This window comes from Geotrypetes seraphini, chromosome 9 (assembly GCF_902459505.1).
Source record: "Geotrypetes seraphini chromosome 9, aGeoSer1.1, whole genome shotgun sequence".
Lineage (NCBI taxonomy): Eukaryota > Metazoa > Chordata > Amphibia > Gymnophiona > Dermophiidae > Geotrypetes > Geotrypetes seraphini.
In genome coordinates, this window is record NC_047092.1 from 6573882 (window position 1) to 6601501 (window position 27620).

Consider the following 27620-nt stretch of genomic DNA (forward strand, 5'->3'; position numbering starts at 1 on the left):
TAGATGATTACTTGTATTCCCATCATTTTAATTGTACATGTTTTTGGACAACACCTGTCCTCTTAAGGACAAAAACTAAATCAAAATTATTACTTTTTACCCTAACCTAACCTATTGTATTTTCCCTTTTTTGTTGCACTTTTCTTTTACGATTGTAGTTCTCCCCCATTTTCCTATTGTTTGAAGTAGGTCTATATGTCTTATCAGTGCTTTATTATGACACTTGGATTTTATTCAGTATCCCCAGTTTTAATATGTTTTTATGTAAATTTTATATTGTACACCGCTTAGAAACCTGATTAAGCGGTTTAAAAATCTTTTAATAAACTTGAAACTTGAACTTAAAGCGATTAATCAAATTTTAATAAATGTGAAACTTGCATTTACAGGATTTGAAGAGCATTTCAGCCAACTGTTTGAGGGCTGCAACAGAGGACTTTGGGAGCTGCATGCAGCCTTGAGGCCAGATGTTGGAGACACTGAATTAAATCCTTCATCCACTCTATATTTCTCCTGATCCTTCAAATACCAAAGCTGCGTTGCCTCCAACCAGGTAATAACAAGAAGACATTGTAGCGTAAATGATTATAATCACACATCTAAAATTTATCTTCCTCTCCCACCCTTGCTTTCTCTTCTCCTTAAATCTCATTTTCATACCACCCTCCGCCTTCTTTGAAGATCCTATTCAATTTGCACACTCTCCCTTGTATTACAGTAAACATAACGATAGTTGTATGCAGGCATTCAAGTTGTGAATGACTTTTGGGGTGGCCACTTGGGGACAGTTTCTTGGAAGACTATTAGTGAGGTGGTCACTAAGGGAGAAATTCTGTAAATGGTGTCTAAAAAGATAGGGGTCTATATTAAAGGTCACACTTAGGCACCTATTACAGAATCATGCCTAACTTAAAACTTAAGCGCCTGTAACATAGGCCAGAATTTGAAAGGTCTACATGATAGGCGCTTAAGTCCTTTACAGAATTGCACCTAATGGAGCCTAAGTCCTTTACAGAATTGCACCTAATGGCGCCTAAGTCCTTTACAGAATTGCACCTAATGGCTCCTAAGTCCTTTACAGAATTGCACCTAATGGAGCCTAAGTCCTTTACAGAATTGCATCTAATGGAGCCTAAGTCCTTCTCTGCTCTTAAACACACCATGTGATAAGCGCCTGTCTTTCATAGAATCACGCATAAGAAGATAGGTGCCTATCGCCCAATTCGTTTTAATTTTTTTCAGACAGGGTTTCTATTCATCTGTGCCAGGTTAAGCTTAGCTGGGCCAGAGTCTCTGCAGATAATTAATGGTTATATTCAGTGGCAGATTTATTTCGATATGTCCTGCTGAATAGTCAGGTCAAGTTATCTATGCTGAACTGTCCAGATAATGTTGTCTCTCACAAAGTTGATAAATATTATCCTCATTAGATTAAAAACACGAGTAATATTCGGAAAAGCAGCGTTCTGTGAAGATTCTTTGGGGCACAGTGTTTTGATGTCTTTGGTAAATCTGAAATGACAGCATGAGCATCTCACCTGGACTTGTGAGCGCTCCCAGCGTGCTGGTCGTGTTGGAGAGAGGGTTTGCATTGGTGTTGGTAGCTGAGGTCTGGGCTGCAGCTGCGGCAGCTGCCAGGGTCGCCAAATTCTGGAGCTGCAAAGCATTCATTCCTGCGTGAGAAACAAAGAGAGCAAAGATGATGGCTGAATCCATGGATTTGGAGTGTCTTGGAAATCTGGTGGGGGTTATCAGAGGCAGGATTGGGCAAAAGTTTCTTCCCACAAAGCAAGCCAAGTCTACCTTTTAGGATAGCCAGAATGAATATGCATGACTTCACGAGCTTCCAATATAATCATATACATTTTATGCATATTCATTATATTTACCCTGAAAACTGAGCAGACCCCACCACCTCTAGGATACAACTAGAAAATGCTAGTCTAGAGAGATATTTTGAACCCAGAGGTGGCACTGGTGGAAGTGACAGATTTTTCTAATCTGTGAGGGTTCCGATCAGGAAAGACTGGACAGGGGGGAGGGGTCAATGAATAATGCTGGAGGAGACAGTGAGGAAAGAGGTAAGGGTGGAGTTCCAGCTATGCTATCATAGTTACCAGATGCTAGGGTCCACCTTGGGGGTCAGCGCCCAAGAAAAAGATCTGGGTGGCATTGTAGACAATATGATGAAACTTTCCACCCACTGTGCGGCAGCAACCAATAAAGCATACAAGATGCTAGGAATTAGGGTTATCTTTATTTGATTTACTGCCTTTCCTCTGCAGAAATTAAATTTACAATACATTGAATAGTAAGCAGGTAATCTAAGTAATTTCTCTATCTGTCCTGTAAGGCACACAATCTAATTAAAAAAGGGAAGGTTAACAAGACTAAGTATGTTATAATGCCTCTGTATCACTCCATGGTGTGACCTCAACTGGAGTATTGCGCTCAGTTCTGATCTCCTTATCTCAAGAAAGATATAGCGGCACTAGAAAAAATTCAAAGAAGAGCGACCAAGATGATAAAGAGGATGGAACTTCTCTCATACGAGGAAAGACTAAAGAGGTTATGGCTCTTCAGCTGGGAAAATAGATGGCCGAGGGGAGATCTGATTGAAGTCTACAGAATCCTGAGTGGTGCAGAATGGGTACAGGTGGATCGATTTTTTACTCTATCAAAATTTACAAAGACTAGGGGACACTCGAAGCTACAGGGAGATAATTTTAAAACTAATAGGAGGAAATATTTTTTCACTCAGAGAATAGTTCACATTGCCAGAGGATGTGGTAAAAGTGCTTAGTGCAGCTGGTTAAAAAAAAAAAAAAAAAAAAAGAGTTTAGACAAGTTCCTGGAGACAGACATGGGGGAAGCCACTGCTTGACCTGGATCTGTAGCATGAAACGTTGCTATTATTAGGATTTTGCCAGGTACTTGTGACCTGGATTGGCCACTGTGAAGATGGGAAACTGTCTAACTCAGTAAGGCTATTATGTTCTTATGTTTTATTCTGAGCAGAATCTTTACTCTCCCGAAGTACTTTTCCATTTTTTTAAACCACTCGTCTAGAGGAAGACGAGAACACAGGAACATGTTGGAAGGGAAGGCCAAAACAGGAAGGCAGCTAGTTTATAATTTATTAAAGTTAATATACCAATTAACTTTATATAAAATTGCAGTGGTATTCAAAAAAATGAAACGCAATAAAAATGATATAAGAAAAATGCTCCAATTTGTGATTGGAAAGCCCATACACACAAGATAACCATACAAGAAGTAGCAGTCAATAACTACCCAAAGCGTCATGCCTTCTAATCCTCGGGGAGAAGTCACATCAAACACAGCTACATAATCATTTGTGTTATGAAGGCATTTAAAATGCAGTAGAGACTTTCAGCCCACAAAGCCCGCAGGAACAAAATAAAAGAATGCATCCTCATAGCTAAGTGAGCCTTAACTAAAGGAGGACCTGCTACTAAAATGGTCAGTGGTATTCGTCCTAAAATGCGGGGGGACCAGACAAAGATCTCACATGTATATTTTGGAGGAAAGATGGGAGAGCGGAAATACAGTAGAGACGTTTAAATACCTCCATGGCATAAATGCACAAGAGACAAGTTTCTTTCATAAGAACATAAGAATAGCCTTACTGGGTCAGACCAATGGTCCATCAAGCCCAGTAGCCCGTTCTCACAATGGCCAATCCAGGTCACTAGTACCTAGCCAAAACCCAAGGAGAAGCAACATTCCATCCAGAATCCCAAAGAATAGCAAGATTCTAGAATCCCAAAGAATGGCAACATTCCATGCTACCGATCCAGGGCAAGCAGTGGCTTCCCCCCTGTCTTTCTCAATAACAGACTATGGACTGAAAGGAAGATTTGGAATGAAGGTGAAAGGGCATAGAAGTAACCTGAGGAAATGTTTCTTCACGGAATGGGTGGTGAATTCAGGGAACGACCGCCTGGTGGAGGTGGTGAGATGAAGCGGAGCTGAATTCAAGAACAAGTACATATAATCTCTAAAGGAGAGGAAGAAGTAGCAAATGGCATGGATGGGCAGACTGAAGGGGCTATACGGTCGCTCTCTGCCTTCATTTTTATATTTCTGTGGCTTTACACCATTTCCATCTTTGTAGGGTTACCAGACATAGGAAGCAACTCAGACATGTCCTCTTTTTAGAGGACTGTCTGGGTGTCTGGAGGGATTTCCAAAACCCGGCAGTTTGTCTGGGTTATGGGAGTTCCTGGGACATGTCTGAAGGGCGCCTGCGCATGCTCGGATGTTGACATGATGACATCACATGCATGCATATGCATGATGTCATCGCCTCAACATCTGCGCGTGCACAGATGCCTTCCAGATGCGGCCCGGGGAAGGAGATGCAAGTTTTGTGTGGGGGCGGAATGGGGCTGGGCCAGATAACCTCTTTTTTTAAAGAGGAAATTTGGTAACCCTACCTCTATGGACCTGCAACCCTGTTTTTCTTGAAATAGTAACTAGAAATTTCTACTTGCACTGCGAGTAGATCTAGGGTTACCAGAGGTCCGGATTTCCCTGAACATGTCTTCCTTTTTGAGGACATGTCCGGTGGTCCAGACGGCTTTTCAAAACCCGGCACTTTGTCTGGGTTTTGAAAAGCCTCTAAATCGCGTCTGGCAGGAGGAAATACGAGCAACTGGCATCATCCACAAATGCATGGACTTCCTCCTGCCCGATGAGGGCAGGCAGTGGAGAGTGGGGCTAGAGCTAGGATTGGGGGTGGGACTGGGGCGTAAAGGGGTGGGGATGGGTGGAGCAGGGCGGGTCTAATGGTATGGATTTTACTATAGTAAAATCTGGCAACCCTAAGTAGGTCTAAACCTGCCTTAACACCTGCTTTACGTCATGGCCATGATAATCTAGTTTATAAATGCTCTTCTGCTCCAGCAAATCAAATGTTTGGTGTCAAACGACACATTCTGTCCAGCAAGAAATGACATATAAGCAGGGTTTACCTTGTAAACAAAAAGGAAGTAGAACTGTGGTTTGGGGAAGAACGGACAGACGGGGGCAGAGCTACAGAAAAGGGGCTGGATTAGGCAGCAGAGCCTGTTCTACTCCAGGTTCATCTCCTCCCCTCCCCTCCTCTTTCTTGCAGGCTGCCTGAAGCAGAAGATACCTGTTGCTCTGGAGTCTGGAAAGTGAGGGAACCGTGTTCTAGGCCTTCCCCCCCCCCCAATTAAGCCCTACATAAAACACAGATTTCAGAGCACTGCTGGGTTCAAGCTGGCACACACTGCCAACCACCATTATTCTGTTTTCATTTTGATACTCAGCAGATTAAAAAAAAATAAAAATTAAATTAGGTACAAAGCCGACACACAACATGGCTGCCTAAACCTTAAGAATTTTATTTACAAAATGTATTTATAAGGAGAAGGGTATGGAAATTTAATTTAATGTTCACCTTAGGTAATTTCTGTCATATTGTTCACAACAATTACCATAAATCTGCATATCAATAAGGAAGAACAGATGTCAGTTGTTACTCATGCTTGCCAATCAGGCCTGTTAGAAAGTGACAGATGGGCGGTTATAGACTGTTCTCAGAAGACATATTAGCACATTCGTTGAACGCTGCCGTACAGTCATAGATGCGTTTCCGGGAGAGAAAGGAGGATATCTGTAAGTGTGATGATATTTGCATTTGATAATGTCTGATGTCATCTCCAACACAAGCCCTTACTCAAAGATCTCAAGTTTTGCTCCTCTTTACGGATAAAACTATGATTTCAACTTATCTTTTTCTTGTCAGCCTCAGATTCTTACACATTTTTTAGCATGAGTGCCCAAAACAAGAAAAGGGAAACAACTGTATAAATTTCAGAAATAGGATGGTTATGGTGTTATCCCGAGATTCTTTGGTGTCATAGCGTCAGCATATTACTGGTTCTTAGGGGGCCCTTTGACTACGCTGAGAAAAATCTGGGCTTCGCTTATGCCAATGGGAACTTCCACGTGCAGTATCGTTCAGATTTACCTCAGCAGTACATTATGGCTTTCTTTATTCCTATTTGTTTTTTTGCAGGTCCCCTGCTAACGTTTCCAAACGCATGCAGGGCTTGAAATTAAAAAAAACCCAAACAAACATGGGAGCGGTGCTAAGTGAGCCTGTATTAACTCTGCGTTATATTTAGTTAGCATGTACTAATGTGAGTGTGCTAGTTACAAGATAACATTTCCATGCCCATTTTCTGCCCATGACGCACACTCTCCTGAAGATTTCTTTTTGACAAAATGGTGCCCACAATTAGTACCCACAGGCAGGCAAATCACCAGAAAGTGCTGGTTTTAAGAAAGGTTTGGACAATTTCCTGGATGAAAAGTCCACAGTCTGTTATTAAGACATGGGGGAAGCCACTGCTTGCCCTGGATCGGTAGCATGGAATGTTGCCACTCATTGGGGTTCTAGAATCTTGTTACTCTCTGGGATTCCGGAATCTTGCTATTCTTTGAGATTCTATATGGAATGTTGCTACTCTTTGGGTATTGGTCAGGTACTAGGGACCTGGATTGGCCACCGTGAGAACGGGCTACTGGGCTTGATGGATTTTAAGCTGCTTATCCTATGAATAAGCAATGGATTTCCTCAGGCCATCTGTTTCAGAAAATTATCCAAATCTTTTTTTAAACCCCGCTAAGCTAATGATCACTTGCTAAAGAAAGTAAACAGATTTTGGTATTTTCAGAGCGTGTGTTAAACTCTCATTTGCATATGATCTGACATTCTTTCACTTGCAAGCAATTTTTATGTTTTCATGCTAATGCCTTTCTGGATTCTTCTAACATGCAAGATAAGGCCTACCTACAAAGTTCACAATTTTTTAAGTTTGAAGAACAGATTCGACAAGGGATAAAAGTGTTCCATACGTCAAGTACTCTGTCTTGGACCAGATGGGTCCAATTTGCATTTTCTAACGGAAACATGAGCTTCAATGGAAAACGATCCTGGATTCTGACAGAAATGAATGAGAGAAGCAGGATTCAGCTGCAACAGGCTACAAAATCTGAAGCTATTTCATTTGCCCCCGCCATCCCTTTAACTCACCGGCCATTTGCTGTATGCCGCTGAAGGCACCCAAGCTGCTGGAGGAGGCGGCTTGCTGAAGTAGCTGCAGATTCAAGGAAGGAAAAGAAGGCATTAACAGTCAAACAAATTATATCCTAAGTGGCATTTTCCTGCTGGCTTTGTTTTCTCTAGTTCTCCGCTGCCTCTTACTTTCTGCTGCCAGTGGACTGATGATCCCCTGGGCTGGGCTATAAATCCATATTAATGTCTCATCTCTATTAAGGAACACAGTACACTCCAATAGCATTGCGACTTTAAGACAATTAATCAATTTACTCTTTTTAAGAACCAGGTGTTAAATCTATTTAAAGTAACATACCATGACTAATTATAACTCTCTGTAGGCTGATACTCACCACAATTCATCCTTGTCAATCACAGCTTGATTTTTTTGCTACCATGAGTCAATTTCTTAGTGAATTCTATGTATCTGTTAGACTGCATGCTGCACTTCAGCACACACATGTCTCTCTATCCAGACACGGACAAATTTGATCCAGCTCTAGGAGGTAGCTCCAAAATGTAAGTGTTAGGAAGGCAGCTGGAGGGGAGGGTGGGAATGGGACAGAAGGAAGGATATAGAGATAGGCAGGCAGAAAGAAGCAGGGAAATGGTGGCATTGGCAATAGAGAATGACACGGTGACAAAATTCATCACCGTTCCTGTCCCTGCGGATAACCGCGGGAAATAATCCCATGTCATTTTTTAGTGTCTATTTCAACCTCGGTCCTTCTACACCGGCATTCTTCAAAGCAAAGCTTGCGGGTCAGTGGTTGTGGCCATTCATACTCTGATTCTTATGGGAGCCAAGGATAATGAAGCCATTGTGACATCACTGATGTGATTGGCTCTTAGGCACTGGTGGACTGAGGCATTATGACATCACTGTATCTGCTCTGGATACCAGAGACTGTCATTCTTTAGTGTCTATCTCAACCTCAGTCCTTTTACACCAGCATTCTTCAAAGCAAAGCTTGCGGGTCAGTGGTTGTGGCCATTCATACTCTGATTCTTATGGGAGCCAAGGATAATGAAGCCATTGTGACATCACTGATGTGATTGGCTCTTAGGCACTGGTGGAATGAGGCATTATGACATCACAATATCTGCTCTGGATACCAGAGACTGTCATTCTGTAGTGTCTGTTTCAACCTCAGTCCTTCTACACCAGCATTCTTCAAAGCAAAGCCTGCGGGTCAGTGGTTGTGGCCATTCATACTCTGATTCTTCCCTCTCTCCTTAAAGAATGACATGAAGATGGTTTCCCGCGGTTATCCACGGGGAAGGGAACGGTGATGAATTTTGTCACCGTGTCATTCTCTAATTGGCATCGAAAAAGACCAAATAAAGATACAAGAGGTATCTCCTCACTTCCAACAATTTAACCTTTCTCTATAATGTGAAGTAGCCTTTTAGTTATGTATTCGATTTTCTAGAATGTTCTCCCAGGAGAGCTCAGAATGATTTACATTTTTCCCTCTCTGTCCTGGTGATCTCACAGTCTATCTAATGTACCTGGGGCAATGGGGGAGCAGGTGACTTGCCCAGGGTTACAAGGAGCAGTGTGGGTGCCTAGGCTGCAGCTCCAACCAGACATAGGGCTAGATTCACTAACCTGCCCGTGTCCGATCCGTGGCAGGCCGACGAATTCTCAACATGTCTTCATGCAAATGGGGGCGATCGGAGGCACGCCCCCCACCGACCACATGGATCGCTGGAGAGCGATCCTGACGCATGTGCAGATGGTCTGCACATGCTCACCATGAAGGAAGAGTGGGAAACTTTTTTTAAAAAAAATACAGAGCTGGAAACTTTCGCGAGCCCGTGGTTTTAACCACGTGGATTGAAAGCGGGGCTGCACTGTGGGTTAAAACCACAGAGTCAGGGCAGAGAGCAGGAGAAGCAGAATTGGGGCAGAGAGCAGAATTTTTGCACAAGTGATTGGTCCTCAGCAGTCGCTTGTTTTTGGATCGGCCAGCCAGTGTTCCTGAAATTGTTTTGTGAATCGCGTCCTTCCTACTTAGAATGCCGTTCCCCTTCATTTGCATGCGCAGACCATATCGGAGGATGATCGGCACAGAGGTTAGTGAATCGGGTCGGAGGAAAGTCGGGTTGGTACATGATCGCAGCAAATACGATCAGTGGGCTTAGTGAATCTAGCCCAGACACGGGCAACTCTGGTCCTCGAGGGCCAGCATTCAATCGGGTTTTCAGGATTTCCCCAATGAATATGCATTGAAAGCAGTGCATGCAAATAGATCTCATGCATATTCATTGAAGAAATCCTGAAAACCCGATTGGATTCCGTCCCTCGAGGACCGGAGCTGCCCATGTCTGATCTAGCCCATAGTATGGTGACAGATAGCACGATAAACTTAGACAAGGTGGCAAAACATAGTTAACAAAGCATGGTAAAAACATAAAATGGCTTGCATGGGCTTGTACATGCAAACTCATAGCAAACATAACTACTCCGAATATATTACCTACCTGCAAAAATTAACTTCTTCATAAATGTATCGTCTAAAATGTAAATTTAACTTGTTTGAAAAATGCATTGTCTAAAATGTTAATGTAACTTTAACGAAATTGTAACTTCGCTGTAATTGTACAGTCTCTTCTTCTGTTAACCGCATAGAACTTCCATGGTAATGCAGGATACAAGAATAAAGTTATTATTATTATTAAATTGCTTTGAACCTGTACTGGGTAAGTGCGATTAAGAAATCCTGATTAGATTAGATAGTTAGTGGGAGATAACCAGGTAGAAGATCCTATCTAATCTAATTCGAATTTCTGTATCACACTTATCCAGAATAGGTTAAAGGCCATATACAATATTATGGGGAATTAAATGACATTTCGATAACAATTTTTTTTAAAGTTTTGTAATAGTGAGTAGGGCAGGTCTGACATGTAAATTGCAATTTTGGGGGAGGTTTTCCATGGTGTTATATACAATGTCCTACATAATACGATATATTGGGGTGTGGTACTAGTAATGGTTTTCTTGAGATGGCAGTGGCAATTAAGTTACAGATTGATGAAGTCCGTTGTACATGTAGGTTTTTATGAAGTTTTTTCCCCCCCCCCAAAACTGAGGTAGTTCAGTTCAGTTCTACTGTTTGTTGGGAGACCATTCCATAGGTAAATAGGGAGTTATAGATTTGCTTGTATTTGACTTTTTTGGATGAAGGAAGCATTATTAGTAAGTTTGCGCCTTGGATCCTGGATGATGAGAAGTGTGATTTGGAGTTGAATTATTTGCTCGGAGGCGTCGGGGGGCTTTTTTTTTATACTCTTCACTTCTAATCCTTCATTGCATCTTTTCATGTCAAATTCTTAATTTTGTTCTTATCTTTTCCTATTTGTTTCATCTCTCCCAAACCCTTCTCTTTTTTCTAACCCTCATCCTTCAATTCCTCTCTCCCTCCGACTTGCCCTTTTTCCCTCTTATTCGTTCTCTGCCATACCTCACTCTGTCTCACTTCCTTCCCCAACCCCACTGCTCTTCCTACCATCATACGCTTCTCTCTTCATACCTATTTCTAAGCATTCTTATTTTGCCCCATTCCATCATTTCCTCGTCCTTTTCACCCACACACTTTAGCACCCCTTCCTCATCCTCAATCACTAGCTCTCTTCCAACTCTTACATCATGTCCTTCTCTCTTCACACCTTTGGAAGTCTCGTCCCTTCTTATACCGACTTTCCAACCTTCTCTCCCTCTACTTAGAACATCTGCAGCCTTACCTTCTTATGCAATTATTTCTTATAATTTTGCATTTTCCCTGGCTGTTCTGGATCTACTTCTCCTGCAGGATGAATTTAGCTTTATTTCAGGGGGCCAACTCTTCCGACTGATACTAGGGTTTACCAGAGAAAAAAACTCCAGGATAAAGCATCATAATACGAATTTGGCAAGAAGACTAGGGGACACTCGATGAAGTTACAGAGAAATACTTTTAAAATCAATGGGAGGAAATATTTATTCACTCAGAGAATAGTTAAGTTCTGGAATGCGTTGCCAGAGGTTGTGGTAAGAGCGGTTAATGTAGCTTGTTTTAAGAGAGGTTTGGACAAGTTCCTGGAGGAAAAGTCCAAAGTCTGCTATTGAGAAAGACATGGGGGAAGCCACTGCTTGTCCTGGATTGGCAGCATGGAATATTGCCATTATTTGGATTTTTGCCAGGTACTTGTGACCTGGATTGGCCATCGTGAAGACGGGACACTAGGCTAGATGAACTATTGGCCTGAGCGGGTAGCGAAGCCGGTTTTAAGAAAGGTTTGGACAAGTTCCTGGAGGAAAATTCCATAGTCTGTTATTGAGAAAGACATGGGGAAGCCAGCTCATCTCCTGTCCCACCTCATCACTGGACCATCAATACTTATACTTGAATATAAACCCTCAGTTTATACTGGAGTCAACCTTTTCTCCTCCCTTTTTGGGGAGAAAAAAAAAGGTTAGCTCAGTTTATATTCGGATTGGTTTACATTCGAGTATATACGGTAAGCAGACAAGCCCTGTTCAAAGCAAACAAATCCCCCACCCAGTCAACAACATCTTATGAAATACTCTTAGGAGGAAGTGTAAAACACCTGCTTCAAAGCACAGGAGTGGGCTCGTGGACTTGGGAGCTTTTTCCTGTAGGTGAAATGATTAGTGTTTTTTCCGTACAAAGTTTGGCTGTTTAGTGTACGTTTCTGATACTTACAGCTAAATACTGCGGCGTAAGTCCTCCAAGTCCCGTCAGGTTGCCCCAGGTGGCATTGTTCAGCTGCTGCATTTGCTGGGCAAGCTGCTGCTGCAGTCGCCTCTGCTCCTTGTCCTTCTGGGTATCGGCAAACTTCACCACTATCGGCGAAGCACAGCCCTAGAAATGGACAACATTGGGAAAAGGGGGACATGAAGCCAGATACAGAACGGGAACCATCCTTCCAATATCATCGGGGGTCTTACCCACGTTCAGAAGCGTGCAAAATCTGCTGAAATTCCATCCTCGTGGGGGCAGTCTTATTTTAGAGAAAAAGATTCCAGAACAGCATCAATTTAAATACGGGAGGCAACGCTAGTTTTAGAAATTACATGCCTGTTTATCATTCTGCTCCCTGCCACCACCTCCATCTCCACACACACACTCACACACTCTAGAGTTAGCAGGCTGCAATCCAACATGATAAAAATTCATATAAAACCCCATGGATTTGTCCGATTGATACATTTTTCTTTGATCTTTCTTTTTTGATAAATAGACTCATTGCTAGCAAAATCAGCAGCTCATCCTTGGACAACCATGGAACCACGCAGGGACTCAGTTATCAAAACTAAAAACTGGGGAAAATATTCAGCCCGTTTTTAAGTCACTGACAGCTGTAGGTAGAATTAAGCCTGAACGTTCAATGCTAGGCCACGCCTGAGTATCAGCACAGAATGACTGGGCCAGCCATGGATGCCAAAGTTATGCAGCTCCTGGCTATTATTCAGCGACTGGACCCGAATAGCTAAGTGAGTAAAGATGGCATTGCCTTTTGCTTGGTCAAATCAGCCTGCTTAGCTATATGAGCACTGGCATTGAATACGGCTGGTGCTGGTTCCTCCCTGACGCCACCTATGGTACTGGAAGTCCCCCCCCCCCCCAGTACCATGGTGGTCAGAAGAGATATTTCAGTGGCAGTGTGAGGTTAAGTGCCGGGAATGGACTGATGAGCTCAGGAGTTTCTCCTGCCTGCTTAAACTCCATTAAATATTAGACCCTGTTTTGGTTTTTTTGTAGATGTCAAAGCATGCTAAAATTGATCTGGTTCCAATTGGACTCTGTCTGCACCTCCCCAACCAGGGTGCAGAACCAGTAGAGCCACCTCAATGAGTCAGACGCTACCAAACAAACAGTGGAGGTGTTCAATCAAGACAGGTGAGCTTTGTATGTTTCACAGCTGTCTTTTATTCACTTCAGTAACTCAAAGACTCGACATGTACACATTTCGGCCGGTACACCATCAATAGAGGGCAGGGCAATTGCGCCTCGACAATTCTGCTCCGTCAAATGCACGCATCGACAAGTGTGCGCATGAAGGGAGCGGGATTTTCAGGGCACAATTATAAGTGCAGTGGGGGGAGGAGGTTGCGGCAATCTTTAAATTGAGAGTGCGTCGACATCCCCCTGAATGAGAGCGCGATTATAGTGTGTGTGTGTGTGTGTGGGGGGGGTTCTCCACCCTTAGAGTGGAAGAGCGGAAACGGGAAGGCTTCGGGAGGAGAGCACGAGTTGTAAGTGTAGTGGGGGGGGGGGAGGTTTCCCCCCACACTCCCCTCAGAGCACAAATGGGAAGGCATTGGGGGGTGGGGGGTGCACATTTGTCCTGCGTGAAAATGTCAGGGCGGAATTGTTGGCGCACCAATGTCCTGTGAACATTTGACGGGTCACCGTTTAGGCCACACCGGCCTGCATCAGGAGTCTTAAATGTTGTAGAGACAATTGTGACTTAGATAACCACATTTACTAGGACCTCTCTAGATAGCTACTGCTGTGCTTTAAAAGTGACCACAGAAGCACTTTTGATCCTGGGCCACTTCTTTTAAAGCACAGTACTAGCTATCTGGAGAGGTCCTAGTACTTATGACTATCTAAGTCACTGTTGTCTCTGCAACCCATATGCATGGGCTTCCTGTGGTTAAGAATATAGAAGTTGAATACTATGGGCCAGATTCTCAAAACTTTGCGATAAAAACCGATGGGCTGCTGCTGTCATTCTGGTGATTTCAAAAACGTGAGTCATTCTTAAAAAAACACGCATGCAAATGAGGTTGGCGGAGAGTAGCGAAGATTCGCTAAATTTACATGAGATGAGTCGCTGGTGATAGTGATCGGCACATGTGCAGAATGCACCACGAATGAGGCGTACATGTGTGCATGTGCTGGGAAAAGCAATGCCCTCTGCGGTGTGTCAATCACAGGCATGTCAGAGCTATTGGATGAAGGGAAGGGAGATGCAACGTCGGCTTTCGACAAGCGTGCATAAGACATGCCTTTTCTTCCCCCCAAACTACTATAATTCATGTAAATCTTGTAATTTTGTTTTTAATGTCAAATTTTATCATGAACCACAACCAGCAACACATAATACACAACTATACTACACGCTCAAGATGCGTGTTTTTGCCTCTCCCCCCCAAAGACTATATGTGAATCACGTTTTTATTTTTTCATGAGCCACAGTCAAATCACATGCCAGGAATGCGCTTTTTACAGTACCGGCACCCCTGGACCAGTCCCTGATTTTTTTGGTCACCAAAAGTCAACACCATGCTTGAAGAATCACTCGGCGATAATAAAGAATCGATTGGAGTGCTCATTTAAATATTGATGAGCCCATTTGCATGGCAGGATCAGAGACTGCTCGGAAGCTTGGAAAAGGCCATGGTAAGCCGTTTTGATAATCCATCACTAAAACGCATGCATGCTAAGCCTGACGGAACCGGTTTAGCGACCGCATTAAAGGCAACTTTAATTTTCATGAATCTGACCCTCGGTCCTGCATCCTTTCAGGGATAACAGAAGGTAACTTCACCCTGCCACAACACTCTAGAAATCAGAATCAAGCCGCCAAGTCAAGAACAGGAAGAAAAAGGGAGCTGAAGCCGGTTCCACTAGTCTTCTAGGGTCATTGCCAGTAATACTCAAACTAAAAACAAAGGAATGGCCTTTGCACCTGTCAAACCCGAGCTGAACCATTCATGTATGAACAAAGTGCTGGTATACCTGGTACAGTGATGGTGGGTTAAGTTATAGCAGGTCTGTATGCTTCACAAAGATCGTTGGTACCCAGTTGGAACCCAAGCACAGTACCGGGTAAAGCTTTGGATTCTTGCCCAGAAATAGCTAAGAAGAAAAAATTAAAAAAAAAAAAAAAAATTTAAATTGAATCAGGTTGGGCAGACTGGATGGACCATCCGGGTCTTTATCTGCCGTCATCTACTATGTTTACTATGGTATTTCATGGCACAGCCAAAGCAGCCCTCGTTTTCATGGGTACTTTAAAATCCTCACAAATTCCATTTTTCAAACAATACATCTCCCTTATAACAGACTCTGTTTAGCCAACTGGTTTATTATATATCCTGATGAAGCCACTGGCCAATTACAGTTTCTTAACACTTAAGACACATAAGAACATAAGAATTGCCGCTGCTGGGTCAGACCAGTGGTCTATCGTGCCCAGCAGTCCGCTCACGTGGCAGCCCCCAGGTCAAAGACCAGTACCCTAACTCGGGCATACAAAGAGCCTATCAAAGTGGCAGAACAAGTAATCAAGATCACATTATTGTACAATTTGCTTCTATACCGCAGGACCGTGAAGTTCTATGCGGTTTACAAAAGAAGTTGAACAATGAGATGAACTACCTTAATTACCCAAATATTTGGTAAACAAATAAGATTTTCGATGCCTCCTAAAATCCAAGTAAGTGGTTGAAGACATAATTAAGGTGCTTAAATCTTTATCCCAGGACGCTGCCTGGTAGGAAAGAAGGCGATGGTGGTACTTTTTGAATTTGCATCCTCTTACCAATGGGAAAATAAAATTGGCACGTGAACGTCTAGTATATTTCTTAGTAGCGAATGAGAATGAATCCGTAAGATAATTGGGAGAAAGTGCAAGCAGGATTTTGTAACAAAAGCATCCAAATTGAAACTTAATCCGAGCCTCCACTGGCAACCAATGCAGTATGCGAAAGAAGGCAGTGAAGTGATCAGACTTCTTTAGTCCAAAAATCAGCCTAACTGCTGCGTCCTGAACAAAGATATTCCCTGCACAACATATCATAGTCATAAAAAGAAACATGTTTTAAAGCTTTCTTCTTCTAGACAGACTTATTCCTTGGCTCAAAAGGATTTTAAGTCTTAAGGCCCTACAGATTTATGTTCCATCTATACCTCTGTGGCGTACAAAATAACATTCATAAATCTAAAAACAAAATAGAATAATCACAGAGACAAAACCACTAATACATACAACTATCACTTTAACATTATATACAGTATTTAGTATCCTCATGCAGGGTCATTTGTAAGGGATGAGGTGACCACTGAGGAACTTGCCGATACAATAGCCACATAGCCAGGAAACCGGCCACAGCATGTCAAAAAGCACACTGGAAATAATGCACCTGCTCCTGAAATATACCCCCTCTTGGGGCACGAGATAACGAGCTGGTCTGCTACAAATTCATACACAGAAACTCCATGCTTGCAAAATACATCACCTGTGTCACTTACAAGGTGCTACCCAAAAGTTCAGGGAATGCGAACAGCGCGTGAAAACTGGATATAGTATGCCCTTCTGCCGCTAGAGGTGAATAGCAGTATGCTTTGTGAATCAGTGTGCCAATGGGCGTGAAGGTGAGTAGTTGCGTTGTTTTGTTCTGTGCAATATTGTAAGGTTATGTTTTAGTGACTGGACGGATTTCGATATGACTGATTTTACTGAGCAAAGAATCTGCATCAAATTTTGTTTCAAACTTAAAAAAAACTGCTGCAGAAACCCATTGTATGTTCCAGGAAACCTTTGGAGATAATACCATGTGCCAAAGCAAAACCTTTCTTTGGTACAAACGCTTCAAGGACGGATGAACATCTGTCCACGACGATGACCGTTCTGGACAACCGTCAACAAGCACAACAACGGAAACCATTGCAAAAGTTTGTGAGATTATCCTTGCAGATTGTATGCCTATTTGCCTGACCTTGCCCCCTGTGATTTTTTTCCTATTCCCCAAAATGAAATTATGACTGAAAGGGTGCCGTATTAACACGATTGAAGAGATCCAGGCAGAATCGCAGGAGGTCCTCAAGGCACTCACCCAAGATAATAATAAGTTATTTATATACCGCCCTATCACAAAGTTCTAGGTGGTTCACATACATTAATAACTTTATACAAACCATGAATAAAAATACAGTACTAAAATTATACAATAAAGATACTAAAATTATACAGTAAAAATTCTAAAATTATGCAGTAAAAGAAGAATAAGATGCAATTTGCTAAAATACAATGAAAGTCCTCAAGAACCTTCTGGCTATAAGATAAATATATTATTTGCCTGTCATTATTCTGAAACATCAGTTTACAAATTTATCGAATAGATCCGTTTTTAGTAATTTCCTAAAGGACATATAAGAGTAGGCCTGGGAGATAGTAGTACTTAGCCATTAGTCCATTTTACCTGCCTGAAAACCGAGCATTTTATCAAAAATTCTCTTATATCGACAAGGTTTGATGGTTGGAATAACAAATAAATATTGCCCTCGAGTAATCCTGTTAGGTTTATAATGTTCAAAGCATAGAGACAAGTAAGCAGGTGCCATGCCAAACAACACTTTTGAAACAAATACAACCAAATTTAAACAATATTCTTGCCTCAAAAGGCAACCAATGCAACTGTCTATAAGATGGAGTAATGTGGACTTCCATAGATGAATGGACTCATGGGGAAAACGCTGGGATCACTGTATACGTTCTCAAGGGGACTACTTCAAAGGAGACGGTGGAAACTAGGAGTTCCAGTAAGCAATTTTCTATTTGCAATTGAATTCCCTGAACTTTTGCGTAGCACCTTGTAAGAAGAACATGTCTCATCAAATCAGAAGAAATGACCATCAATTAGAAACAGAAATATGTGCATAAACATTGAGCTGGAATCAGATAGACTGCCTACAAACTGAGAGGTTGTACATTCCGATTCCCAAAGCCGACATAAACCAAAACGAAAATATTATTTCTACCCTTTGTCGTCTGTACAATCGGAATAGCCTACTGGGTAGAACCGTAGAACCAGTCTGAGGACTAGTGAAGCCAGGGCTAAATTTAACTGCATTTCCCTGTGATCTTGACCAAATCACTTAACACTCCAGTGCCTTAAGTACAAAAAACTTTGATTGTGAGCCCTTGGGGAAGGTGAAAAATTAATTACATTTTAAGGGGGTAGGCCAGGTCATGTTTCACGGAAGCAATTTTATCTGCAATTTTCGTCTTCAAAGGCAATCAAGTCATTTGTTCATTGGAATGCTTTGTTTTTTTTTACCTAGGCTCCTTTAATTTGGAATGAACTTCCCATTCTAGTTAGATCAGAGGGATATTACACAGTTTTTAGAAAACTTCTTAACGCATTCTTGAAATTTTTATCCTGAATGTTGATGCTATATTTTGCTTGCAATTGAACAGCTGTCATTATGTTCTAACTGGGTTTGTCATCACAATTTAATAAGTCTGTTATCTGCTTTGAACTAAGGGCTTTGGCGGAATACAAATTGGAATGTAATGTAATATAAAAATGCCTAATGTACCCGAATATACCGTAACTTGCCTTGAGCTATAACAAAAGGTGTGAGCTAACCTAAACTCCCACCCCCATGTAGCTCATGTCTCTTACCATGCAAGGAATGGCTGAAGATACGCTTTTCGGGGTAGGTGGGGGTGGGGAACAATCTCTTTGGTGCATTTGGGGTACAGAGAACCAGAGCACTCATTAATACTGTGGTTGTTATTAGATGCCATCGACTCGTGTTCAAGTCCTAGCGACTTGATGAATTGCGGATCCAAAAAAAAATTGGTTTTGTTCTAGTCCGGAAAGGTCCTCCAGCATCATCCCCAAGGTTGTGTCCAACCATCTGATCACAGGTCGCCCTCTTCGCCTGGTTCCTTCGATCTTCCCAAACATGCTGTCCTCTAGTGATCTCTCTCTTCCGACAGCCAGTTTGATCTCTTTCAGAATCGATTTGTTAGTTCTTCTGGCAGTCCACAGCATGCCTCAAATCTTTCTCTTTGAGCACTAAAGCTCAAATGAGTCAAACTTCTTTCTGTCTTGTTTCTATAGTGTCCAGCACTCAGAAAATGAGTATGTGTAGAAGTCTGATCTTTGTTTGGAGTGTTACCCTTCTTGCCTTTGAATACTAACAGGGAGGAAATACTCCACAGAGTAGCACTTGGTGGCCCTTTAATAGAGACTCTCGACAAAGTATTCAAAGGCAAGGAGGTAACGCTCCAAACGAAGATCAGACTTGTCCACAGACTCATTTTCTCAGTGGTCATCATTCAGTTTCAGCAGCAAGTGGAAAAGGGACCAGTACTCGGTACCACCGAGTACCCTCTAAAAAATGCCTTAGCCATAAGATAATAAACAGGTGGATAACTGGAGGCTCAGAAAGCAAGGGTTTGTTTTTTAATGAACTAGGGGTTTTCTTTAAATTGAGGAGAAGACTACTACCCTTTTAATTCTGAATCCCACCCCCACCCTGGGAGGCTGGGTATGCCCACTTCGCATTTGTGAATACTTAGTTTCTGTAAAATCATGTCAGAGCAGTCTCTCTTCTATCAAGGGGTGTCTCTTTCTTCCCATCTGCTCCATCATTTAATGACTTTTTTCACTTTCAAAAAGAAACATTAATATGTTGGAAAATGATTTTGTACAAGAAAACAAAGTGTTTATGGGTTACATAAACTGTGATATGTAATCAGGAATCACAGCAATTGCGTTTAAATGCAATCTTTTATTGTTTGTTATATAACAAATATGTCAGAAGAGGGAATATCAGTATGCTGATTGTGTCCTAAAAAAGGAACCATTTAAACCAGAAGAATGTAGAAATGCATTATCTTAAGGAGAATACATCATAGTCAGTGAAGTGTGCTGAAAAACATAATAGAATGAAATCATTAAGAACAGCTTCACTATCTCAACTGCATAATATATAATATGCCATTTTAAAAAGTCACTTTTTTGCATGATGTAAGAAAAAGCCGAGGAGAGCCAATATTGTTTTCTTTGTCTGCTCATTTAGAGTCTGAACTTAACGTTAATTACATAAAAGAGGCAAATTTTTAAAGGGAAGACTCCAGTAACACATATCCAGACGTGGAAAGGATAACGGGGCACTTTATATGAGGAGTTTAAAAGGCTGTGACCTTTTATAAAACAGACTTGCACAATGACACCCCCTCCAGTAACACACAAATTCTCCCACACAGACTTATTACCGTGTTTCCCTGAAAATAAGCACTAGCATGATTTTTAAAGATGCTCCTAATATAAAGGCCTACCCCAAAAATAAGCCCTAGTTAATCTTGATCCCTCGAAGCCCCTCCCGAATGTCTCTGACTCCATCCCTGACATTATCCCAGGATAAGCAGGCAACATATTCTTGACTGATGGGTGACGGCACCGACGGAGCCCCGGTACGGACAATTTTAGAGTGATTGCACTCTAAGAACTTGGAAAGTTCTAGTAGGCCGCACCGCGCATGCGCGAGTGCCTTCCCGCCCGACAGAGGCGCGCGGTCCCCAGTTTCTTAGTTTTCGCGGAGCTAAGAAGACGCGTTTTTCAACGGCCGTTGAAATTTTTTCTCTACGCCTTACCGCTCGCGTAAACCCTTTTGGTTCTATTGCCTTTTTTTCTTTTCTTTTCTTTTTGTTAAAATAAAAAAAAAAAAACAACTTTGTTTTTTTCTTCAATTCAGTTTTTCCCCGGCGGGGCCTACTGCCACCATCGAGGCCTCAGCCTTCGATTTGGCGGAAGCCGTTTTTACTTTCATGCCCCCTCAGCCAGGTTTTAAAAAGTGCCAGCGGTGTGCTCGGCCTATATCTCTCACGGACCCGCACAACTGGTGCCTACAGTGTTTGGGTCCTGAGCATCAGGCTTCCACCTGCACCCGCTGTGCCACGTTGAAAAAACGTACTTTGAAAAATCGCCAGATACAACAGCGATTACTTTTCGGTGCCGATATGTCCGATCCCGTACCATCGACACCGGCATCGGCACCTTCACAGTCGGCACCTACTTCTTCGACGCCGCGCGATACCACACCGGCGTCGCACCCAGGTAAGCCGGCTAAGCCTTCCCCGCTGGAGCATCCTCCGGTCTCTATTGCAGCGAGCCCAGTCCTGCCGACCGTGAAACGCCAGCGGAAGCGCTCCGCCCCGATTGAAGTGAGTCCTTCGACCTCGGGCTCTTCATCTTCGGGGCGTCGAGCGGCACTGCAGGTACCGCAAAAGAAAAAGGCGGTACCGGTGCCTTCTTTGGATGAGCGTATTGCCGCCGTCCTCCAAGTGCAGCTAAAGGAGCAGTTACAACAACTCCTTCCTGCTCTATTGGCACCGAACCTTCCGGTGCCGGTCCGGTCTGAACCACCGGTACCGGTAGTAGACCAACCCCTATTATCTGCAGCATCCGCTTCGGTACCGGTCCACTCGGCCTCATCGACATCGATGCCTGTTCTTGCTCCGGAACCGAGAGCCCAGCATCAGTCGGTACAGACTTCGGCACCGGTGCAACCGGTAACGTCTCCCGGTACCATATCGATGAGGTCGGGTAAGTCGGTGCGCAAATCCCGGCACTTGGAACCATCCACCCCAGAGTCCCGAGACCGTAGTTCCCATATCAGGGACCCTGATCTGTGGGGTGACTCTGAAGAGTCCTTTCTGTCTGAAGGTGAATGTTCCTCAGATGAGGATGAGCCTGCTGTGCCTGACCCATCCTCTCAACATGAATCCACATCTTTCACTTCTTTTTTGAAAGACATGTGTGACTCTCTATCCATTCCTTTGGAGGCTGAATCTAAAAAGTCTAAAGCCTTTTTAGATGCCCTTGACTTTGATCAGCCTCCAAATAAATTTTTGAAACTCCCTCTTCATGACATCTTGAGGGAAACTTTCTACAAGAATCTAGAAACTCCCTTAACGATTCCAGGAGCTCCCCGTAAGTTAGATTCATTGTATAAACTAATTCCTATTCCTGGTTTTGATAAGCCCCAGCTTCCGCATGAATCTCTGCTTGTGGAATCTACTCTTAAAAAGTCCACAGGGGCTAGTGTCTATGCTTCTGTACCTCCTGGCAGAGAGGGCAAAGCCATGGATAAATTTGGTAAGAGGCTCTACCAAAATGCAATGTTGGCTAACAGATCTGGTAACTATGCTTTTCATTTTTCGTTTTATCTTAAGCATCTTCTTACCACCATGGCTTCATTTGAAAAGTACCTTCCTCAGCGCAAACAGCAAGCTTTTCATCACTGCTCGTCTTCTCTGTTTCAACTACGTAAGTTCATGGTTTGGTCAATTTATGACACTTTCGAACTTACCTCCAGAGCAACTGCGATGTCTGTGGCCATGCGTCGCCTTGCCTGGCTTCGAGTATCCGAGCTCGATGTTAATCATCAAGATCGGTTAGCCAATGCCCCATGCCTGGGGGATGAGCTCTTTGGGGAATCCATGGACTCGACCACTCAAAAGCTCTCTGCCCACGAAACACGCTGGGATACCCTGCTCAAGACTAAGAAAAAGCCTCCTCAGACTCGGCCTTTCAGACAGCAATCGGCTTATCAACGACGCTATGCAGCTCGCCCATTGCCAGCAGCTCCCCAGCAACCCAGGCGTCAACGTCAACAGCAACGTCAGCCTCCCAGGCCACAGCAGCAGCAACCTGTGAAGCCACCTCCACAACAAAAATCGACACAGCCCTTTTGACTGCATTCTCCAAAGCATAGCCAGTGTTCCAATTTCGGAGGTTATCACTTCGGACCAATGGGTCCTCAACATCATCCACCACGGCTACTCTCTCAACTTTCAGACCCTTCCAGCTCAAAGCCTGCCAAAAGAGTCTGCTTTGAACACTCCTCAGTCTGCCCTCCTTCTTCAGGAGGTTCAATCCCTCCTCCTTCTAAACGCTATAGAGGAAGTTCCTCTAGATCAGCAGGGACAGGGATTCTACTCCCGTTACTTTCTAGTTCCCAAAAAAACAGGAGATCTCAGACCAATCCTAGATCTTCGCGATCTCAACAAATGTTTAGTCAAGGAAAAATTCAAGATGCTTTCTCTGGCCACTCTTTACCCTCTTCTCAATCTAGACGACTGGCTATGCTCCCTCGATCTCAAAGAAGCATAGACTCACATACCGGTCAATCTGACCTCCAGACAGTATCTCCGCTTCATGATCAATCGCTGACATTATCAATACAAGGTGCTACCATTCGGTCTTGCCTCCTCTCCAAGGGTGTTCACCAAATGTCTCATTGTGGTGGCTGCCTTTCTATGCTCTCACCACCTTCAAGTCTTTCCTTATCTGGACGATTGGTTAATCAAGGCCAATTCATCTCAAACAGTGCTCCTGGCCACCAACCAAACCATCCTGTTTCTACAGCTTCTGGGGTTCGAGATCAATCTACCCAAATCTCATCTCATCCCCACTCAGAGACTTCAATTCATTGGAGCGGTACTGGACACAGTCCTCATGAGAGCATTCCTGCCATCCAACCGTCTTCAAACTCTTCAATCTCTATGTCAGCAGGTGCTCCATCTCTGCCAAGCAAATGATGATACTCTTGGGTCACATGGCCTCCACAGTTCATGTCACACCCCTCGCACGTCTTCACCTGCGCACTCCTCAATGGACCCTTGCTACCCAGTGGTCCCAAGCGACGGATCCTTGCTCACGACACATATCTGTGACATCATCTCTTCGTCAGTCTCTACAATGGTGGTTGATATCCTCAAATCTCTCCAGAGGTCTTCTGTTTCATCTACCTCCTCATCAACTTGTCATTACCACCGACGCCTCCCCTTATGCCTGGGGAGCTCATTTGAACGAATTCCAAACTCAAGGGCTTTGGACAGCCCAGGAAATGAAACATCACATCAATTTCCTGGAACTCAGAGTGATGTTTTATGCCCTCAAAGCCTTCCAACATCTTCTCTTTCCTCAGGTCCTCCTGCTGTGCACAGACAATCAAGTTGCGATGTACTACATCAACAAGCAGGGTAGGACAGGCTCTCGCCTCTTGTGCCAGGAAGCCCAGAAGATTTGGGCTTGGGCCACAGATCACCAACTATTCCTGAAAGCTATCTACATTCAGGGAGAACAGAATTCCTTAGCGGACAAGCTCAGCAGAATTCTCCAACCTCACGAGTGGACACTCGATCCTGTAACTCTACAGTCCATCTTCGCTCAGTGGGGCATTCCTCAGATAGACCTCTTTGCAGCTCCTCACAATCACCAGCTGCCCCTATTCTGCTCCAGACTCTACTCTCCTCACCGTCTGGCAGCGGACGCTTTTCTTCTGGATTGGTCCAATCTGTTCCTGTATGCTTTCCCTCCTCTGCCGCTCATGTTACGAACCTTGTTCAAGCTCAAGAGGGAACGAGCCACCATGATTCTGATTGCTCCACGGTGGCCCAGACAACATTGGTTCTCCCTTCTACTTCAACTCAGTTCCAGAGAACCCTTTCGGCTTCCACTATTTCCTTCTCTGCTTACGCAGCATCAAGAGACCCTTCTACATCCCAACCTCCAGTCTCTACACCTGACAGCTTGGTATCTCTCGGGCTGACTTCATATGATTCTCTTCTGTCTCAGCCCGTTCGTTCTATTCTGGATGCTTCCAGGATACCAGCCACTCTGCAATGTTATCATCAGAAGTGGACACGGTTTTCTTCTTGGTGTCTTCTTCATCATCATGATCCCACGTCCCTTGCAGTGGAGACATTGTTGGATTATCTACTTTCTCTGTCTGACTCTGGCCTCAAATCTACATCCATCAGAGTCCATCTCAGTGCTATTGCTGCTTTTCATGAGCCAGTCCATGGAAAACTCCTTTCAGCTCATCCCCTGGTCACCAGATTCATGCGAGGTCTTTTCAATGTAAAACCACCTCTTAAAGCACCTCCTGTGATCTGGGATCTTAATGTGGTTCTCTCCGCTTTAATGAAGCCTCCATTTGAACCTTTGGCTACTGCCACTTTCAAGTTTCTCACTTGGAAGGTACTTTTCCTTATTGCGCTCACCTCTGCCAGGAGGGTCAGTGAGCTCCATGGACTAGTTTCTGACCCACCTTTCACAGTCTTTTATCATGATAAGGTAGTTCTACGTACACATCCAAAGTTTCTCCCTAAAGTTGTCTCTGAGTTCCATCTCAACCAATCCATTGTTCTGCCTGTCTTCTTTCCGAAACCTCACTCTCATTCTGGAGAACAGGCTCTGCATACTTTGGACTGTAAACGGGCTCTGGCTTACTATTTAGACCGTACTAAGCCCCACAGATCATCTCCCCAACTCTTTTTGTCCTTTGATCCGAATAAATTGGGACGTCCTGTTTCTAAACGTACGTTGTCTAATTGGCTGGCAGCGTGCATTTCATTCTGTTATGCTCAGACCGGACTGACACTGGAAGGTTCTGTCACGGCCCATAGAGTCCGAGCTATGGCAGCATCTGTAGCTTTCCTCCGGTCCACTCCTATTGAGGAAATCTGCTTTGCAAAATTTGTTTTCCTAATGGCCAACCTTCCCTCCATCCCTCTTTTTGTTAGCTTGGAGGTCACCCATCAGTCAAGAATATGCTGCCTGCTTGTCCTGGGATAAAGCACAGTTACTTACCGTAACAGGTGTTATCCAGGGACAGCAGGCAGATATTCTTGCGTCCCACCCAACTCCCCGGGTTGGCTTCTTAGCTGGCTTATCCTAACTGGGGACCGCGCGCCTCTGTCGGGCGGGAAGGCACTCGCGCGTGCGCGGTGCAGCCTACTAGAACTTTCCAAGTTCTTAGAGTGCAATCACTCTAAAATTGTCCATACCGGGGCTCCGTCGGTGCCGTCACCCATCAGTCAAGAATATCTGCCTGCTGTCCCTGGATAACACCTGTTACGGTAAGTAACTGTGCTCTAGTGCTGCTCGATTCAACGGCAGCAGCACTTTCTAACCCCCCCCAATGTCCAGCATATTTCTCTCCCTCCCTCCAATCGTCCTGTGCAGCATAACCCTGCCAACCCTCCCACCGTGAAACTGACATGCCGTATCTCCGAGGCCTCCAAAAACAGCAGCGGTGGCAACGCTCTAAACAGGCTGCTTTGTGGCCTTCCCCGTCGGGGCCTTCCCTCTGCTAGGTCACTGATGATATAATCAGTGATGCGGCAGAGGGAAGGCCCTGGCGGGGAAGGCTGCAAGCAGCCCATTCGGAGTGTTGCCGCCGCCGCCGCTGTTTTTGGAAGCCTCGGAACAGAGGTATGTTAGTGTCATGGTGGGAGGGTCGGTGGGGTTCTGCTGCACAGGGGGATGGGAGGGAGGGATAGAAAGATGATGTACAAGGGGATGGATGATGGGAAAGAAAGATGCTGCACATGGGGGGGGGGAAGGAAAGAGGAAGAATTGGGGTGGTGGAGAGGAAGGAAAAGATGATTGTTGTACATCCCCGAAAATAAGCCCTAGTGCGTTTTTCAGACCCATAATTAATATAAGATACTGTCTTATTTTCGGGGATAAATAGTGCTACTGCAAGTGTGTGAATGAGGCTATTTTACAAACTGGGTCCTAAAAGTATGTGCAAAACTATTAAAAAATAAGCCCTGTTGGAACAAAATTTATGCTTAGCCGTGTTGAGAGAGCAACAGTGAGTTTGGCCAGCTATAGTGGAGCGGCAGGACTCCATTGACACTGCGCTGCCATACACGGTAAAATGCTGACGGAGTTTTGTGTGGTTCATAACATATTAATACACATCTAGAAGGTACACCGACAAATGAGCGCAGGACAATAGTGCTCCAACAATTGCGCGCAGGACGACTCCTCAGGCCCCATCCCTTGGGAGGGTCTTGGGCGTGTCGGCAAATCGGGGCCTTCGTGTTAGGGCAAGGTTTATATCATGATTAGGGTTCCCATAATCATGATGTAAACCTTACCCTAACACTAGATAGCAAGTGTAGTGGGGGAGGGGAGGTTCCCCCCACCCCCTCAAAAAAGACAAAAAAGTATCCACTGCTGCAATTATCCTGCACGCGCTTGTCCCTGCATGCAGTTGTCGGGACGCAATTGTCTTGCGCTCATTTGACGGGCCACCCATCTAAACAAGTACAGCATTAAAGTGAAAACGAGATTAAAAATTTGTAAAGGAGGTTTTTTGAGGCCTATGAATGAAAAAAAAAAAAAAATCATTCAAGGCAGCTGATAAAAAAGGTCCCAAGAAATTTTGATGTGACCATAAATAGTTGGCTGTTGATGGCTGAGGGTTTTTTTCCCCCCTCCTGTTTTAAATTGCTGAAGTTTAAATTTAATTACAACAGGACATCATTTTTTTTTTTTTTTTTCAGTTTTGCTGGGTCAATTGGGTATTTGCTCTGTGGTTCCAACAGTGGTGTAGTAAGGGTAGGGGACACCTGGAGCTGTGACGCCCCAACACCCTCCTCTCTGCGCCCTGCTCCTTCCTGTCCCTCATTCCACACTCGTGCTCTTCCCTTCCCCCCTGTACCTCTAAATCTTTGCCAGCACAAGTGGCTTTTCACCAGCATGCTCCTCGCGCCAGCGTCATATTTCCCCCGACACATCACTTCCTGGCCCTGTGACCCAGAAGTGATTCAGAGAGGAACCAGGCTGGCGCGAGCAACAGGCAGAAATTGCTCGTGTTGGCAAAGATCTACAGAGGTATGGGGTGGGGGGGAGGGATAGCGAGAGCATGGCACGGTGTGGCGGGGTGGA

At 44.0% G+C, this 27620-nt stretch overlaps 1 protein-coding gene across 17 annotated transcripts in view; it reads right to left on the reverse strand.

Annotated features, from left to right (window-relative positions):
• Positions 1-27620, reverse strand: part of CELF2 (CUGBP Elav-like family member 2) — a 1015007-nt gene that overhangs the window by 55559 nt on the left and 931828 nt on the right. For all 17 annotated transcript variants that reach the window (XM_033957563.1, XM_033957566.1, XM_033957556.1 and 14 more), the window contains 3 exons: positions 11827-11985; positions 7091-7154; positions 1539-1673 (listed from right to left, as the gene is read on the reverse strand). In XM_033957563.1, coding sequence (XP_033813454.1) covers positions 1539-1673; positions 7091-7154; positions 11827-11985 — 358 coding nt within the window. The remainder of the gene's footprint in view (positions 1-1538; positions 1674-7090; positions 7155-11826; positions 11986-27620) is intronic.